The 15,524-nt window shown below is 38.5% G+C and overlaps 2 protein-coding genes across 2 annotated transcripts; both read right to left on the bottom strand.

The window, feature by feature from the left end:
- Window positions 1–5,375: 5,375 nt before the first annotated feature.
- Window positions 5,376–11,506, bottom strand: LOC122651093 (high mobility group-T protein-like). The gene is made up of 4 exons (XM_043844425.1): window positions 11,117–11,506; window positions 10,950–11,024; window positions 10,787–10,845; window positions 5,376–5,529 (listed from the first exon to the last, which is right to left on the bottom strand). The coding sequence occupies exons 1-4, from the start codon at window positions 11,504–11,506 to the stop codon at window positions 5,376–5,378; spliced, it is 678 nt and encodes a 225-aa protein (XP_043700360.1).
- Window positions 11,507–13,216: 1,710 nt separating this feature from the next.
- Window positions 13,217–15,029, bottom strand: LOC122651094 (protein FAR1-RELATED SEQUENCE 5-like). The gene is made up of 4 exons (XM_043844426.1): window positions 14,553–15,029; window positions 14,091–14,375; window positions 13,891–13,988; window positions 13,217–13,808 (listed from the first exon to the last, which is right to left on the bottom strand). Exons 1-4 carry the CDS (start codon window positions 15,027–15,029, stop codon window positions 13,217–13,219), a joined length of 1,452 nt encoding a protein of 483 aa, XP_043700361.1.
- Window positions 15,030–15,524: the final 495 nt, after the last annotated feature.

Raw genomic sequence — 15,524 nt, forward strand, 5'->3', positions numbered from 1 at the left:
ATTTGCTATCTGGTCACGTGGCCCATACGCCGGAACATATAAACTTACTACTCCATCCTCTTGTGAAATCAAAAACCATATATATGTTGATGCTTCTATGCACGTTCTCATTGGTCCCCATGTTGGTGCATACGCTATACGACCAAACAACAATCTCTTGGCCTTTATATTATATACAATTTATCTCATCGACAAATGTAATATATAATATGTGGGAGAGGGTTGACACGTTGTTGGTTTTCTTGATGCTAGAGAGTAGGGGGACCATTTCCATAGGAGGTAGTAGAAAGACAGACAGCCTTTACCCATAATATATAATTTCTTTCACCTACATATTTTATATATACATTATATTATTATACAATCTCTCATAAGATTGGTACACTATGACCCTCCCTAGACCCCGTAGTGGAGCTTTTGATTTAAACGATTCAGTTTGATCTCGGTAAACATTTTTGGTTTGTCTTTAACATCCTTAGGTGTAATGTCGTACCCTCACATGGGTTCTTTTATTGTTCGTAGATTATGACATTCTTGGCACCACCGTTAATGTGAGATGAGAGATTCCTCACACATACTGGCATCGTGAGAAGAGTTTTTAAAAGCGGAATCAAGGATCGAATTGGTTAGTGTCGATTTTGATCCAAATCAAATTGCAACCGGCCTGAATCAGATCCAACTGATTCCATGCCATTTTGTTGTAGAAGCAAGACCAGCCCCGGAATTGGGAAACGAGATTGGAATCGGTTCGATCCTGACCCAGCTGAGAAGAAAAAGAAAATGAAATGGAATCTGCCGTTTTGATTCAGGGACCGTGATTAGGATCGGTAAGAATCAGGATACCGACTCCGATCCAAATCATGCATTTCACCAATCTGATTCTTTTTTCTCTCAAGCCATGGTTGTAATTAAGAACACTTACCCTATAGATATGCGGTAAAAATTTCATAAAGGTTGTGTATCAGTGGGGTCTACACTACATTCGTAAGCTAAGAATACTCGATTCTCAGAATCCAGATCCTCTACTTCCGCTTGCCCCTATTTTTGTGTGCGCCCTACACACAACGGGGCGAGCAAAGACCGTCTTACCCCTCCTTGAGAGGGGGTAAGGCGGTCTTTGTGTGCCTCGTTGTGTGTAGGGTGCATACGGAAGTAGGGGCAGGCGGAAGTACAGGGATGTCGATTCCAATTCTCATGCATTATCTGACAGTTGAAGTATTAATTGAGTTGATTTGCCAGCCAAAAAGATGTGGTGGTCTCAATGTGAAACTCTTAGAGCCGATGAATCAGGCTCTTTTGGCAAAGAAAGCATGGAACGTCTAACTTCAAACTCTTCTCTATGGGGTAGATTAATGAAGACGAAATATTTCTCTCATACTAGTGTCTTACCGATCACTACTCGTATAGATTCTTGGGGATGGAAGTCAATTGCGGCAAGGGCTTTACCACTGCTTAAAAAGGGCCATTTATTCCTTCAAGTAAGTACATGTGAGTATATCAATCCTTGGATTGACTATTGGATCCCAAACTTTCTGGCCCCCTTCTGCTGCCCCTTTCCCATTACCTCCGTGCTCCATTGTGAAGGAATAAACCTTCTCACTAAAGATATATCTGATGTATGGATCCAGATCTTCTACGGCCCAGTTGCCCGAGCGGTCATAACGGCGTAGACCATGTGAGGCATGCATTTACCGCCTTACCCTTGCCCGAGCACCTTGCCCGAGTAGGGGTAAGGTGGTCATTGCATGCCTCATTGTGCCTGCGCTGCTATGACCACTTGGGCAGCTGTGCCGTAGAGAATCTGTTTCCCTGATATATTTGCATGTCAATCGAACTTCATGCATTTCTGTTTCATCAACTGAGATTTGTCAAATCTATCCAGGATCACAGGCTGAAAATCTTGGCCAAGCTTAGCAAAAGTCATGAAAGGCCAAACTCAAGACCATGTTTTTCTCAGCTGAGTGATCCCTTCTAATGGAAGAACAACAACCAACACGGCACCCGTGACATTGTTTAAGGTATCGTAATTGGATCATATCAATCCGAATCACCTTAATAAAAATCAATTTTTATTCTTGGATCTTAATAGTGGATTGGAAAATGGAATAATTTACTTCTCCATTGGGTTCATAAATACCCTCTTAGGTTTTAGTATTTTCAAAAAAGGTGCGTCTGTTTGTAACTAACCAATTTTCTTTTGCCCCCTTTACAGTGATGCATGTGGCAGTTATTTAAAGAGTCTAAATATGTAAATTCACAAGATCTTTCATAATGTCAGTTCAAAGGATAGTTTGGGAAATTCTCATTAACATCTGTACATTCTTTTTCGCAGCACTCCGGCTCTAAACTCTTCTTCCTCGTTTCCGACATTGCAGCGTTTGTGGGCTGGGGGTGGGTGGGGGGACATTGTTTTTTCCTTGAATAATTATCTTATGTCCCCTTTCAGAACTTCAGAAGAAATCACTTCTGGGTGCAGACATTCAATTAGGCTATCCAAGTTCATAAGAAAAAATTGGAACTCGTTGTTACCAAGTTTTCCTTTCAAAAGCAAATCACAAAATTCCAGAATAAGATTCCGGCCTTCGACTTTTACGATCTCCATCACCCACGATCCTCGCAGCGTTTATTGGTGTGTTGGGCTTCTTTTTATCCTGGGCCCTAGTGCTGCTCTTGGGATTCTCAGTTCCTCCAATCAAGAATTTTGTAGGAACCAATTTCCTCAAATTCTCATGCTTCTTTGACTCCCTTCATTCAACGGCACCACCCAGACCACAAATCACTCCGGCCTCCTAGACTCCTTCCTTGTTTGACCATAATCCTTCCTCTTGATCGAGCCTTTTGAATAGAGGACTTGGATTAGGACAGACAGTAGAAGGGAAATTAGTACTCCCCACTTCGTGGTTCTCAAATTGGTGTTCGAACAACATCTTTGCCAAGCTAGGCCCTTAAATTGACGAATTGGATTGGTCTTCCGGTCGCATTCGCGATTCTTCCATATCCCCCCATAAGCAACTTGCAAATTGCAAATTGGGATTTCATCCCTGAAGCTGTTACAATTGTAACAATTTCCCCTAAAGATGAATAAATATCTACTGAGCTGTTGAGTTAGGTTGAGTCGTTCATTCATGTTGAATCACCTGATGGGGTTTGGATGGAGAGAACATTGGAGCGTAAGATCTGGCTGGGACGAAGTTGAGTTGGAGATTCAACCAACGAGCAGGGGCTTGCAATCCGAAGGTGATCTCACCTTACACATTTACGACAGGAAGTTGCAAAAACATCTCATCGATGATTTGGGTGAAAACAAAATAGAGAAAGAGGGAAAGATCAGATCGAGAAGGACAAATAGAGGGGAGAAAGAAGGGGAAGAAATCGTTTGCCATGGCAGGTTCCTGGGTTCTTGGGATGCTATACCACCGCCCCGCCGGAGATGCAACATCTAAAACTGCCCTGAATGACTTTATTACCCCTCCAAGTACAGTTTAGATTTTTAATTTGGTCAGTTAATTGTACATTCAATGAAATGACACTTTAATACCCACCCAAACAAAATAGTAGCCATCTGTTGGAGGGTAAAAAAGAGACTGGTTATGAACACCTTTAACCCTTTCAAAAATATCCATTAAGATCTCATTTTCTTGACTGCTAGTCTTGTAGCAGAAACATTTAGCAAAATTTCGTCCCTGGTTCATCAGTATTGGATTGATCAATATTTGAGATTGACTTAAATTGATACCGATCTGATCATGAGATTAAGAAACATGCCCCGTGAGGAAATGGAATCATTTCATAAATGATAACAAATGCATTAAAAGGAATAAGAAGGGTTGTGGAGCATGGTTTTAGTGCACGGTATCGGTCAACCTGAAAACCGATATGGTATCAGATTATATCGAACAAATTTACCCCTAATTTTTCTTTAAAAAAAGGTTTTTTTAAAAAATCATTTTACCCCTGTATCACCGATACGATATCTCCACAGTATCGAGATTAATCACTTGTAAAACCATTATGGATCACCCCATACGATACCAACCATGCTGCGGAGTGAAAACGTTGGTTAATTTTAGTGTCAAACCTACTTACTACCGTATCTATTATGTTTTCCAACTTTCTACTCATCATTTTGTAATTCATATTGATAGTGTTTAGAAAGCTAATAATTCCTGTGGTGGCAGGGGAATTCCTATGGTGATGACAGAGGAATTACCAGCAGAGGCTTTGAGAGGACTTTTGTTGCAGCAAAGTACAATGTTGGTAGGAGCTTTTCTGCAGCATCTACAGAAGCCAAGGCCACTCGTGATGACACTTTACTTGCTAAGAATCTTTCACCAATTTGGATCTCTACTGCCGAGCTGCCTCGCAAGATCCTACTACCAAGAGACGACAAGGCGGTAAATAATCGCCTTACCCCCACTCGGGCAAGGTGCTCGGACAGGGGTAATTAAGGCGGGATCCGATTGCTGTGTCTTGGCAGTAGGGTCTTGCCAGGCAACTCGGCAGTAGAGGATCTAAATTGGAGGATCAGTACCCACCAAAGGTAAAATGATAAAATTTTGATTTTTAAATAGAATAAGGGGCAAAACCGTTTGATATGGCCGATTCGGATCGGTATCAGTCAAATTCAAAACATTATCCAATACCAATTACTAAATCCTGCTTCTTTCTTACTAATTGATCTTCACTACAGTTCTAGGGTTTTATGATAAAATCTGACTGATTTCGGCCGATTCCGCTCTTTATGACCCTGTGCAGGATTCTTATCCCTTGGGAGATGATCAAACCATTGTTCACTATTTCAGCAATAAAAAAACCATTGGAGACCTAGGGCTAAAGTCAATAGCTAGGAGGAACAAGTTAAGGACAAGAACTACCCCATCCATCAATAGCATGTCAAAGTAAAATATATTTTACTAATTGCTCTATAGAAGCTCCAATACTGATTGTGAAGCTAACAGTATTATATGATAGGGAAAGTAGCTAAGAATCATTGTCAATGACTCATATATTAATTATATTTTAAGACAATGTAGACAACATAACAATAAAAAAACCATTGGAGACCTAGGACTAAAGTCAATAGCCAGGAAGAACAAGTTAAGGACAAGAACTACCCCATCCATCAATAGCATATCAAAGTAAAATATATTTACTTATTGCTCTATGGAAGCTCCAATACTGATTGTGAAGCTAACAGTATTATATGATAAAGTAGCTAAGAATCATTGTCAATGACTCATATATTAATTATATTTTAAGGCAATGTAGACAACATAAACCCGTCATGAGTCTTCCTCTTCTTCTAAAAATCTTCTTTGAGGCCTCACAACAAACACATATGATTTACAAAACTTGGGACAAATTACTACCCTTAATCATGCAGCTGGAGCATAATCATAATCATCATCATCATCATCATCATCATCATCATCGTCGTCATCGTCATCGTCACCATCACCTTCCATGGGTGCAGCAGATCCATACTTATAGTCCCTCTCAGCGTTGTCACCTTCTCCATCTGCATGGTTCCTGCACCATGAACCACCAAACACAGCTGAAATGTGGAGCATTGTTTCAGAATTTTTTTGTTGAAAGGCTAGCTTGGAACTTGGAAGACAAAGATAATGTGCTTTGTATGGTTTTGTCTTATATAGGAGAAAGAAGGTGTTAGACTCGTTGTGGCACAAGTTAGCCACGTGGGGAGTGTGGAGTGATGCTTTCAAGTGTGTGTAAGGCACAAACACCATTGGTACGTGGCATGTTTGATGGAATGCCAATGAGAAACCCAAATAGAACTTGGGCTAACATTGTTGCAGAGCTGCGCGTGATGAGAATCTGATGGGAAGCTTTAAATCTTTGGCCTGCAAGTGGATTATGTGGGGATTTGCCTATTACACGTCGTCACGTCGCATGATATAGCTAGAATTGAAAATAAGAAGCGGAAAAAAATTGGGTAGCACGATCAGAATGGAATAATATCTTGGCTAGTTATTTATAGCCGTCTTATTTAATCCAACGGCTCTCCTCCATCTCTTTTTTCTTCCCAAGAAAAAACCTAAACTCTCGTAAACCCTCTCTTTCTCATACCATTTCTTATACTTCTCAGTTCTCACTCTCTCTGCGAACGAGCATTGTTATCTGGCCACACGTGATGATATTTCCAAATTCCAATTGATTTCTCCACGGTGTGTGTACGTGGGCTTTATTTGGCCCCATATCGGCTACCTAGTTTGGAGTGTAATGGTGTTAAACGGTTCGGTTTCTGTATAAATGGTTCCATTCGGTATAAGGTTTTTTAGATAAAATCAAAACTGAACCGTTTATAAATGGTTTCACATGTTGAAACATGTTGCGGTAGAAAACTGTCAAGGTGGCACTTTAGATCTAGGGATAGCGGATGACTTGTAAAATGTAAGAGAAAGGAGACACCAAAGTGGCCGGAGCAGCCTTCGGCGGATACTCTCTAATGCATAAACCAGTTCTTTGACAATAGTCAAGAATAACAGAGCGAATTTACATAGCTTAGAGTTTGATCCATACCTGTTCGAGAGGGACCTTCTTTATACTGTAGTACTTTGTGATGTAAGATGGTGATTAGAGTCTTTCTTAGGTACGTTGTCTTCCCAAGTTAGTAGTTTCCTTTAGGGAGTTGGGATAAGTATGAGGAGTCCTACTATAAGCAGTTTTTATTTCTAGTGGTTTTGAGGAGATTTCCTTGCCTTTACCGGAGTTCCTAGGGAGATTCCCCTGCTATTCTGGGGATCCAAACCTACTATTGTAAATCTTTTCGAGCCGTTAAGGTAGGGTGATGCTTGTTTCTGATTTTGAATAGGACTCTGATTGTAGGTACTTGATTTGGAGTTGATTTTTGTTTGGAAAGTTATGACATGACACGGGGATCCAACTCTTAATTCTCCTTGCGATATGTGTCATCCACGTGTCTCATGCGAGTGGCAGGTTTATTTTACCTGTACCAGAGGCGGATCCACATCCTCTACTTCCTCAGCCCTACTTCCATCCTACTTCCATGCGTTCCTAGCGCGCCACATGTCTTGACAACCATCCAACGGTGGTTATTTCAAAAATTCAAAATTTTTTGAAATCCTTTATGACATCCATTTGAACCACTTTAAACCTCAAACCAACCCCATCTGACCGGTTCGATGAAAAACCAAACCAGTCTTATCTCCATCAAACTAAACCAATCCACATCCCATATCACTCGATTTCCCAAATCCAGACTAATCCTCTCTTGAAACCCTCTCTTTCTCGCTCATCCCTCTCCCAACTCCTCGGTGGCGACGGCGACGGTGACATCTGGCTGCAACTGCGACGGCGACCAGCTAAGGAAGGCCGTGAGCTTTGGTCCTCTCTTACTCACTGTTGCTCCTACTACTGCTCCGGTCCTCTCTTACTCACTGCTGCTCCTACTGTTGCTCCGGTCCTCTCTTACTCATCTGGGTGAGCTTCGTTCCTCTCTTACTCACCCTTGACGGAGCTTGATCCGAAGAAGCATCGTGTGGGAGGTATCACTGCTTTGCCGAATCACCTTCACTGTTTCAATCATATTGGTGGGTTGGAGAGAGCTCCAACAGTGGGGGTAAGTCAATTCTCAATTCCTTGATTTTGACTATGAACTGCTCGATTCTTCTCTCCTTTTGGTATGTCTCTGTTTATGGGTATCTCTAATCCATTCTCCGATTAGTTTAGAAATGGGTTTTTAGTTCTTTTTATGTTGTTAGTGGAGATTATAGTCTGGGAGCTGTGTTGATACTCCTTTTGTTGGGATATACAGGGAATAGAAAAAAGGATTTTGGGTATTTGGTGTGGTTCACTTCTTTGAGATTTCTTTCTTGAGTTTCATCTTCTTCTTTTGGGGGATTTGGATTCCGATAGTATTTGTGGGAGATCAGTATAGAGCCATGGTTCTTTTCCTGTGCTTTTCTAACAGTTGGGTTTTGCTGAATTTGTTGTAACTTAACCGTACAGGTTCTGAGTTTATCTTAACAAAATCTGTTATTTAACCTTCCCACCTGAAGGAAAAATAGAACGAATTTCTTCCTAAAATTTCCTGTACCCACCAGGAAGGTAGAGGCATGGTTCTTTTCCTGTGCCTATTTTGTCTTATGCTGTACCCACCAGGAAGGTAGGGAATGAATTTCTTCCTAAAATTTCTGCATATTAGTTAACCAATTCTAGATGAAAAAATGCACATCCAGAGTAAACCTTTGGAATCCATAAGAGCTTGGTTTGCTTGAAGCATGTTAGAAGGTGAGGAGCCATTTGATTGTTTGGCAGGACTAGGCTTCCTAGGATCTGACTTAATAGTTAAATAACCCTGCTCACAGTTTTAGGTCTCCTCACTCATAATCAAGTCTACTGATCAACTCATGATAAGAAATTTATATGATCTCAAATACTTCAATTAATATGCAGATGAGTGCACTTGATGATGATAACAAAATATAAAAATTCTTATTCCAATACAAAAGCAATCCAGAGCCATTACATCTCATTGGGCCCCCTCTACCTAGCTTTGCCATAGTTCTTTCTTAGAAAGGTTTTGGTTTGTGTAAGATAATATATGTTCTCCTTCTTCAGCAGAACCATTGCCCTACCATAGAAAATTATTCAGAAACTGAAAATCTCCATAATCAAATGTTAATTCCTACATCTCTTAAATTATTATAACTTTTGGGTAAAACACATTAGAAATTCTCATTCCAAATGTGAGGGTTTGAGATAACTTATCAAATAAGGAGACTAAGAGCTACTCCATTTTTTTCCTCTCCTTAGTGATACATCTTTCAACATATCTTAATTTGTATACATTCCATTGATTCCCAAGTGTAGGGTAAAGCTACTCATGTGGATCAGATAAGATAAGATTTCCTTTTCTTTGTAACAACTATCACCTCATTCGCCCATTCCTTCCATTTTTTTGTTTTTTATCCTTTGCCTTCTCTTCTTTGTCTCTCCCCTTTTCCTCTTTACTAAAGAGATGTAATGGGTAGTTGATGGGAATTCATTTTCATCTCATTTTTTTTTTCAAATGCAGAAGTCTTCTACCATCATTGGCTTTTCACATTTCCAATCTTGACCCTTCACTGGTATACTTGTTACCAAAATGTTTTGGCTTTGCTTCTCAGAATTTGCATCCAGTATTTATAATACAGTTGGATAACACAAGACAGATTACATGGCAAATGTGGGTACTTTTAAGTAAGCGTTGTACAATGGTCTTCAACTCTTGGTGTAAGCGTTTGCTTTTTCAGTGTTAGATTCCATACAAGAAGTTTGATCTGGAGGTGATTCGCAGAAAATGTGATCCAGGAACACCTATGGCAACTTTTCTTTCAACTAGTAGGAAAAAGACAAAAAATATTATTTGTGTATCATTATGTAGAGATAGGTGTAGAATTGGTTTATGCAACTGGTTTGGATATATAACACCAGAATCCATGGAACTTTAGCTCACTTTTTGTAACTACACTAGCTAATCCATGGTACTTTAGCTCACTGTTTCAGAATAATCATTTGATGTTTTAAATTAACGTTAACAACAATATCCATTCTTCTCTTGAATTCTTGGTTCTTTCTTCCAGGTTCCCTTTGGTGTCCTAGTTGAACTGTCAAGTGACCTAATCCAACTTTTTTAATTTTGCAAGGACAATGAACTCTACAAAACCTATGTGTTCTTGTGGACAAGGTGAAATGGTATTGAAGCAAGCGTATACTCAATGAAACTATCGTAGATGGTTCTATAAATGCCCTGCAAATGAGAATCATCCAAATTCCTTCATGTGGGTGAGCTACTACAAGCCCGACGAATCTGCATCATCCACTCTTGATTGTGATATTGCCCATGCTCGTGCACCAAGATATTAAGCATATCGAGACGATAGTCAAAATTATGTGGTGTGCCATATTAGGAAAATGGATTTAATAGTCCTATGGCGTATATGTGTTTCTGTTGCAATTATGTATCTTTTATTTCGGGGTTAAACTTCTTTTGTATTATTGAAGTTGAAAACATTACCCCCCTATAATCTAACTTGCAGATGGATTTTCAATGTCATCTCCAACATTTCCTATTTTATATGGAAGCATAGGAATCGGGTTGTTATTTCGAATCTTTCTCCTAATCTAATGCAACTTTTGAACAATATCAATAGATGGATTACTGACTTGGAGCTATCTCTTTACTCAGTCACATTGGTATATCTAACCCGTCTTATTCAGATCTTAGACTCTTTCATTAACACAACCTAATTTGATTTGTGCAAAACAATCTAACAACGTTTTTTTTTTTTTTTTTTTAGTCAGATAAGCTAGAGGCCTTGTTTTCAACTTATCTAGGAACACCTATGGCCTTACTCTCATGGGCACGGAGGATACAGTTTCATATGCAATGACACCCATCAAACATTTACTATTATAAAAAAAAAAAAAGCACCAAGATTATATATTCCTCACCAAAACAATAATCAACCATGTGGAATTCCTGTTTTCACTTGGGCTTAGTTTCCTTTATGAGATTACTCAGAAGCCATATCTGATTGGAAAGCAAAGAAGCTTGACAGTACTACAAGGGGGAGAACGAAAATAAATATCGTCAAAGCTTCCTAATAATTCAATTCAAGTTTCTTAAAATCAAATTCTTGTCATGAAGAGGCCATGCACCAACCACATAAACACATTACCCATCTGTTTGGTTGTTTTTCAAGTAAAAGAGTACAATCATACACTATTCAATACAAACCCAAATTACAATGTACTTCAAAACAAGCTATTTTTCATAACATTATTCTTCATTGTCCAAGCTTTCTGGAAACGGTCTCCATGCTGCAACAATAAATACAAAAAATAATCAAAAATTGAGAAAGTTATTATCACAGTTATTAGATTAAAATTAAAAAAATAATTTAGCAACTTATTATCAATGTCACAGTTTCACCTGTTTCTTGTCCTGGAGATAGACCAACTTGAGCTGCTGTTGTTGAACCCTGCGAAGAGCCTATTACCTGCACAATGCAAAAAGTGCAAAAAGAAATTGATATTAAAAAGGAAGTTAGTATCACACATTTTTATTAAATATAGGTTTATTTGATTATACGAATAAAAGTGATCTGAAAGGCCGGTTCTCCGTATATTGAGATACACCACGAACATCTGATGCAGCAAGGCTTTGAGATGGTTCTTCTAGTGTTTCCATGCTAGTAAAGGTTTGGCTTCTAATTGTTTTATTAGGTTTCTTCTGCTTCCCCTTAGTTTCAATGAAGGCCTTATGTCTTTTGCCACCACCTTTCCTCCCTTCTTTTCTTTTTAACACTAAATCCCTATAAGCTTCAGAGCATTGAACTGAGTCTTTTGTAGTAGGACATGCTACAGTCAGTGTTGCAAGCTCTTTACCCAAAATATCAGCATTAATGTTGGCCATCTCAAAACCAGCGTCTGTATTAGCTGCTTGGTTTACTAGCTTAACATATTTAGGCATAAAATGCATAAAACGCTGTGTGCGACTTGTTTGAGTTAAAATAATACCGCAAGCGTACGGGTCAATCGTAGCTACGGGTCGAACATGAGGAGATATATGCCACTCTATTTAACTAACTTAAAAGTAATGCAAAGTGAACCAAATTAAAGTGTTAAATTAAACTAATTAAATTAATGAAAATTAATGCATCCTAACTCATAAGCATCTAACAAAATTAAGGGATTAAATTGGCGTCCTAACACATGAACATCTAACCTATCAAACTAAAGCGAATTGAAAGGAATAACAAAAACGCAGCCACACTTCATAATCACATAAAAAGAAATAAGGGAATAAAAGTGCATCCATATACCACAACCATATAAAAAAAATAAAAGAAATAGAGAGAGAAGAAGAAGAAGATAGAGAGAGATAGAGGAAAGGGAGAATGAGATTAAGGGTTTAGAGAATGAGATACCTTGATGTGCTTGAATACTTGAATAAACTCACCATGACTTCCTCTTCTAAATCTCCATGTCTTGTCATCAACATAGGAACTTAGACTAGGAAGCATTAAACTAAAACTATTACAACCATTAAACTAGACTTATGAAATCAAAACTAAGAACTTGAAATCAAAACTAAGAACTTAAGCCAAAAATAGGAAAAGAAGAGAAAATTTCACTAAGTGAATGAAATAAAAATTACACTAAAAAACTAAATTAAAATTGAACTAGAAACTAACTAAAAACTGAACTAAAAAACTAACTTCTTACAACCCAGAGGGCAAGGGGTATTTATAGGGGGAAGAGAAGAGAAGAGAAGAGAGAAGAGGGAAGTGTAGGAGAAATATTCCCTAAGAAAAGAGAATATTCACTTCTCCTTCCTCTTTTACAATGCCTTGAATCCTAAGGAAAAAGGAAAAAAATAGAAAGAAGAAGAAGAGAAAATTGTTTACATAGAACTTCTATTTCTAGAAAAGTAAACTTTCAATTCTAACAAGTGCTTCATTTTCTTTGTAGATATCTTCTCCAAGCAATAAAATCAAAGATGCTTTGACTTTTCAACTTTCCATAGGTGAGAGAATATCTTTCAAAATAAATCTATCCCAAGTAGAATTCCAGAAGTGCCCTTGAGAAGTTGGAGGAGAGAGAGAGTAAGGGTAATGACTAGGATTCCTTCAAGAATAAATAAAATACCCATTCTGTCCTTCAAAAAACGTGGAGCATGGGGTGCTTATATAGGCCTCACCATTGTGTTCCTTGTAAAAAATCACCCAAAATAGACCCAAATTTCGTCCAATTTGGAGTTGGGGAGCCCAAGATATCTCAAGTTGAAGTTGGACTGTCCAGAGCCCTCCAAATGGAATCTTTCGGGTACAGGAAATATAACTTCTGGTTATTGCATTAAGGCCCCTAGAATCTGAACTTCTGCTTCACTTTGTCCCCGGCCGACTGTCAATAATTACAAATAAACCCTTATAGACCATTTTCGCGCGTCGTTATGAAAACGGCCGTAACTTCTTCGTTTCAACTCGGAATCAAGTGTCGTTTGAACCGTTGCAAAGTTGACTCGATGCGCTACGCATCCAAGTCATTAACACCTCTAAACAGTTTAAAACATTTTCTTAACATCATCTCCTCCATTTTCACAAGAATTCACCTAAAACCTGAAAAGCACAAGAAAGCACCGAGTAACTCTATCCAATGTGGTAAAATGTATGCTTTATGCCCTAAGATTTCACACATAAATGTGCTCATCACGACTCAGCTGGACATCTTCCATCCCTTCTTTCCCCTTACTGTCCTCCACCAAAATGTCTTTTGCTGCTAGTATCCATCTCCTCAAAATGTATTTTTCAGGAATACACTTTATCTCGAGCACATCTAAAACTTTTAAGACATGGCAACATAGGATGCCATATGTCTCAAATTTCCTGCAATTACATTCTAAAGCCTGCTCATGTATCTTGTACAAGACTGCATGTTCTCCTTCCATAAAGTCACCTTCCTCATCAACCATTCCAATAAAGTATTGGTGGAAGACATCATTTAAAGTACGATATTTTACAGAGCAAGCAAGAAACATGTCATGCTCCTTCCTAAATTCATTAAATATGTAAGGGGTATAAACTCTTCCTGCTTGTCTCAGCATTGGTGCGTTGCAACCCATGGTCCTAGGAAGTGTATTTCTTGCTTCAAAGTCAGCCTTCAATTCATTAGCATGTTTATCCTCAATAATCCGTTCAAATTGCTTAAAAAACCATACAAGATTCAATGTGGGTCTCAAATAATCTTTCAAATCACTGTTAATACTTTCACTGAGTTGTGTGCTTCTCACACCAATTAAGTGTGAAAGTATATTTCATATAACAGCGTGCCCATTTATGTTTAATACTATAAATTCGAGCTAACCATGAATTATTCTCAAGTTGGTAATCATCCAGCAAAATGTTCCATGCATTCTCAAATTCCTCTTCATTTTCATATTGGAATATGCATTTATTCAAATCCTTAAGAAAGGATGATCCATGCTTCATCAAATTACCAAGATGTTTTATCCCATTCTGTATTATATGCCGGGTACACAATCAATGCCATGCTTCAGGTAAAACCTCGCCTATTGCCCTTGCTATTGCAGCATCTTGATCAGTAAAAATGGTTTTGGGCTTCTTCTGTCCATGAGCCTCCAAGAATGTCTCAAACAACCATTTAAAGGAAGGAACTGTCTCATCATACAATAGTGCAATGGTCACACCCCTATGATGGTTGAATCCTGCAAAAACTCCAAAAGGTCTGTACTCCTTGTTTGTGCAAAACGTAGTGTCAAAGATAACAACATCACCAAACAGTGCATAGTCAATGAGCATCCTCGGATCTGCCCAAAATATGTTTGTTATCTGTTCTCCATTATCCAGTTGCAAAGAGTATGTAAATGATGGGTTCTTCCTTGTCTAGTTTTCAAAATACGCTAGCAAACTCCCAGCTTCACCAAAGGCTAGATCACGCTGACGTTTGGTTCAAAGATAATTATTAAGATCTACCCTGGTACAACCTAGGTTTTTGCTACCACCTACTTGCATGCCCATCAAGTCAAAAGTGGCCTTGGGCTTGATACTGGAATCATTAGCCAAATCTATTCCATGGGCAACTATATTTGAGACTTGGCGTTGAGACCGCATCAAATAAACAGTTGCTGGTGTATGCAAATCATGATTGTGATCATCAAAAAAATTTTTACATTCATATTGATCATCTTTCAACCTAGATATACACAATCTTGCAAGACAATCAGTTCTGCTTTCTGCACGAGGTTCCTTCGTGAACATATCTCTCTTGTCCTTTTTTCGATGTCCATGTTTAATGATTGTCGGATCTTGCTTGCTCCTATGTGCATGATCTCTCCTAATACTAAAACCAACCTTTCTACCATACTGATTATAAAACTCATATGCAGCATTTTCAGATTCAAAAGTCATGCCAATCCGAGGTCTGTCCTGGATAGACACATCTTCAACACTATTATCAACCGGTGAAAGCACTGGGTTGGACATAGGACCTACTGCAATAAGGGGGCAATTTTAAATAAATACCATGATTCTCTTCAGTTAATAAACTTCAAAAAATATGAAAACTAAAAAGATCAGATAGTAGAAAATGAAGGCAAATAAATGGAAACCCCGTTATATTAAGTGGACAAATTACTCCATTATGCAGTCACTTGAACCAGGGACCTCTCAAGATTATGTACACAACTCACAAGCATAGGCTGCCAAACTCAATCATAGACCCATGACTAGCACAATTACCTAGTATTAGCTTTTACTTTTTTTTTTGGTAAACATCTAAAGCCCAAGAACAGCCAAAACCTCATGATATTGATAAATGTGTTGCAAAATAAAAACTCTGAAGAAGATACAAAGAGAAAAATATATATGGCAAGGCTATAAAAATCGTGATAAAGTGTTACAAAGAAAGCTGACCAGAAGAGGGTAGCAGGGAGAGGGAAGTTGATGCAGAGACAGATGAACCATAGTTTCACAAATGCC

Source organism: Telopea speciosissima, chromosome 2 (assembly GCF_018873765.1).
Source record: "Telopea speciosissima isolate NSW1024214 ecotype Mountain lineage chromosome 2, Tspe_v1, whole genome shotgun sequence".
NCBI lineage: Eukaryota > Viridiplantae > Streptophyta > Magnoliopsida > Proteales > Proteaceae > Telopea > Telopea speciosissima.